At 47.2% G+C, this 1,110-nt stretch overlaps 1 protein-coding gene across 1 annotated transcript in view; it reads right to left on the reverse strand.

Moving 5' to 3' along the window:
* Positions 1–388: 388 nt before the first annotated feature.
* The window catches only part of LOC104545854 (cytochrome P450 2W1-like), a 7,225-nt gene continuing 6,503 nt past the window's right edge, over positions 389–1,110 (reverse strand). The window contains 2 exon segments of the mRNA XM_010191086.1: positions 389–576; positions 1,091–1,110. The exon segment at positions 1,091–1,110 is cut by the window's right edge and continues 17 nt beyond it. Of these exon segments, the coding sequence (XP_010189388.1) occupies positions 389–576; positions 1,091–1,110 (208 nt within the window).

Here is a 1,110-nt window from a genome sequence, read left to right on the forward strand (position 1 = left end):
AATGGGAAAAGAGCAGGGACAAGAACACAACATTTGTATCTAATATTGCTCTCTGAGGGAAGAAATAAACCACTCTTAAGAAACAGCCTCTGCCAGAATCTCACAACAAGGATAACTTATGTTGTGTATTTGATGTGCAAAGTAGTGACTGTCCTGTCTGTTCCAGTCATGTATCTGGCTGGAATTTTCCAGGTAACCTTACTCACCAGCCCTCCTCTGCTTCTTAGAAAAATACTGCTCCAACAGATATTTTAAGCATGGAGCCAGTACTTTCCAAGCTTTGAGTAAGAAGACACTACTAGTAGCCACTGCACAAGGATCTGGTTTCTCCTTTGTGCCTCTGCTAGGCTCCGTACAAAAATACTACATGGGTTTTTCTCCATTGGGCTTATTGGCGTAGCACAGCACAGATACACTGTGGATGGGGTCTCATGGTGAATCCAGCCTCTGCAGTCGTGTCCAGCTCAGATTCTTTGATGCCAGGTGGAGGCTTAAAAGTAAATTTCTGGATCAAGCCTGTGAAGAAGATGAAGAGCTCCATCGTGGCAAGGCTTTCTCCAATGCAGTTTCTCCGCCCTGCAATGCCAAAAGCATGGCTGTTGGTGGAGTGTTTGGATAAGTGGTGGCTCAACTCAACACCTCTTCCCCACTACTTGGTAGCAATAGCGTGAGGGACAGTATAGGCCTCAGAAATGCAAAATAGCATGGTGTGATACTCAGCAGCCATCACTGCTGGTCTCCTACAGGCATTTGAACAGGGCTGTTTCACTCTAAGCCTACAGGGAATTGATCTGAGATGCCCTAGAAACAGGCATCCCAAGGCAGAGGGAAGACTGAACTCTTGCTTGAATGCATTGACTCTTCTGCAGGTCATAGTTGGGTCTTTAAACACCAGGATCTGGTGTGCCCACCAGTGTGGGCTGAGAGGCTGTTTGCAAGTCATCAAAACCCAGAGTGGGTATTTCTAACCCACTCCCACCACTGATGTCTGTGCTGTTCCCAGAGAGGCTTGGATGCTGCCACTTGGCCAATATCTTCCGAAGGACTCTGGGAACTCACTGCCTCATACAGGATCAAACGCTTTCGTTACCTGTGGAGAAGGGCAGGAAT

This window comes from Mesitornis unicolor, unplaced genomic scaffold (genome assembly GCF_000695765.1).
Source record: "Mesitornis unicolor isolate BGI_N332 unplaced genomic scaffold, ASM69576v1 scaffold35988, whole genome shotgun sequence".
Lineage (NCBI taxonomy): Eukaryota > Metazoa > Chordata > Aves > Mesitornithiformes > Mesitornithidae > Mesitornis > Mesitornis unicolor.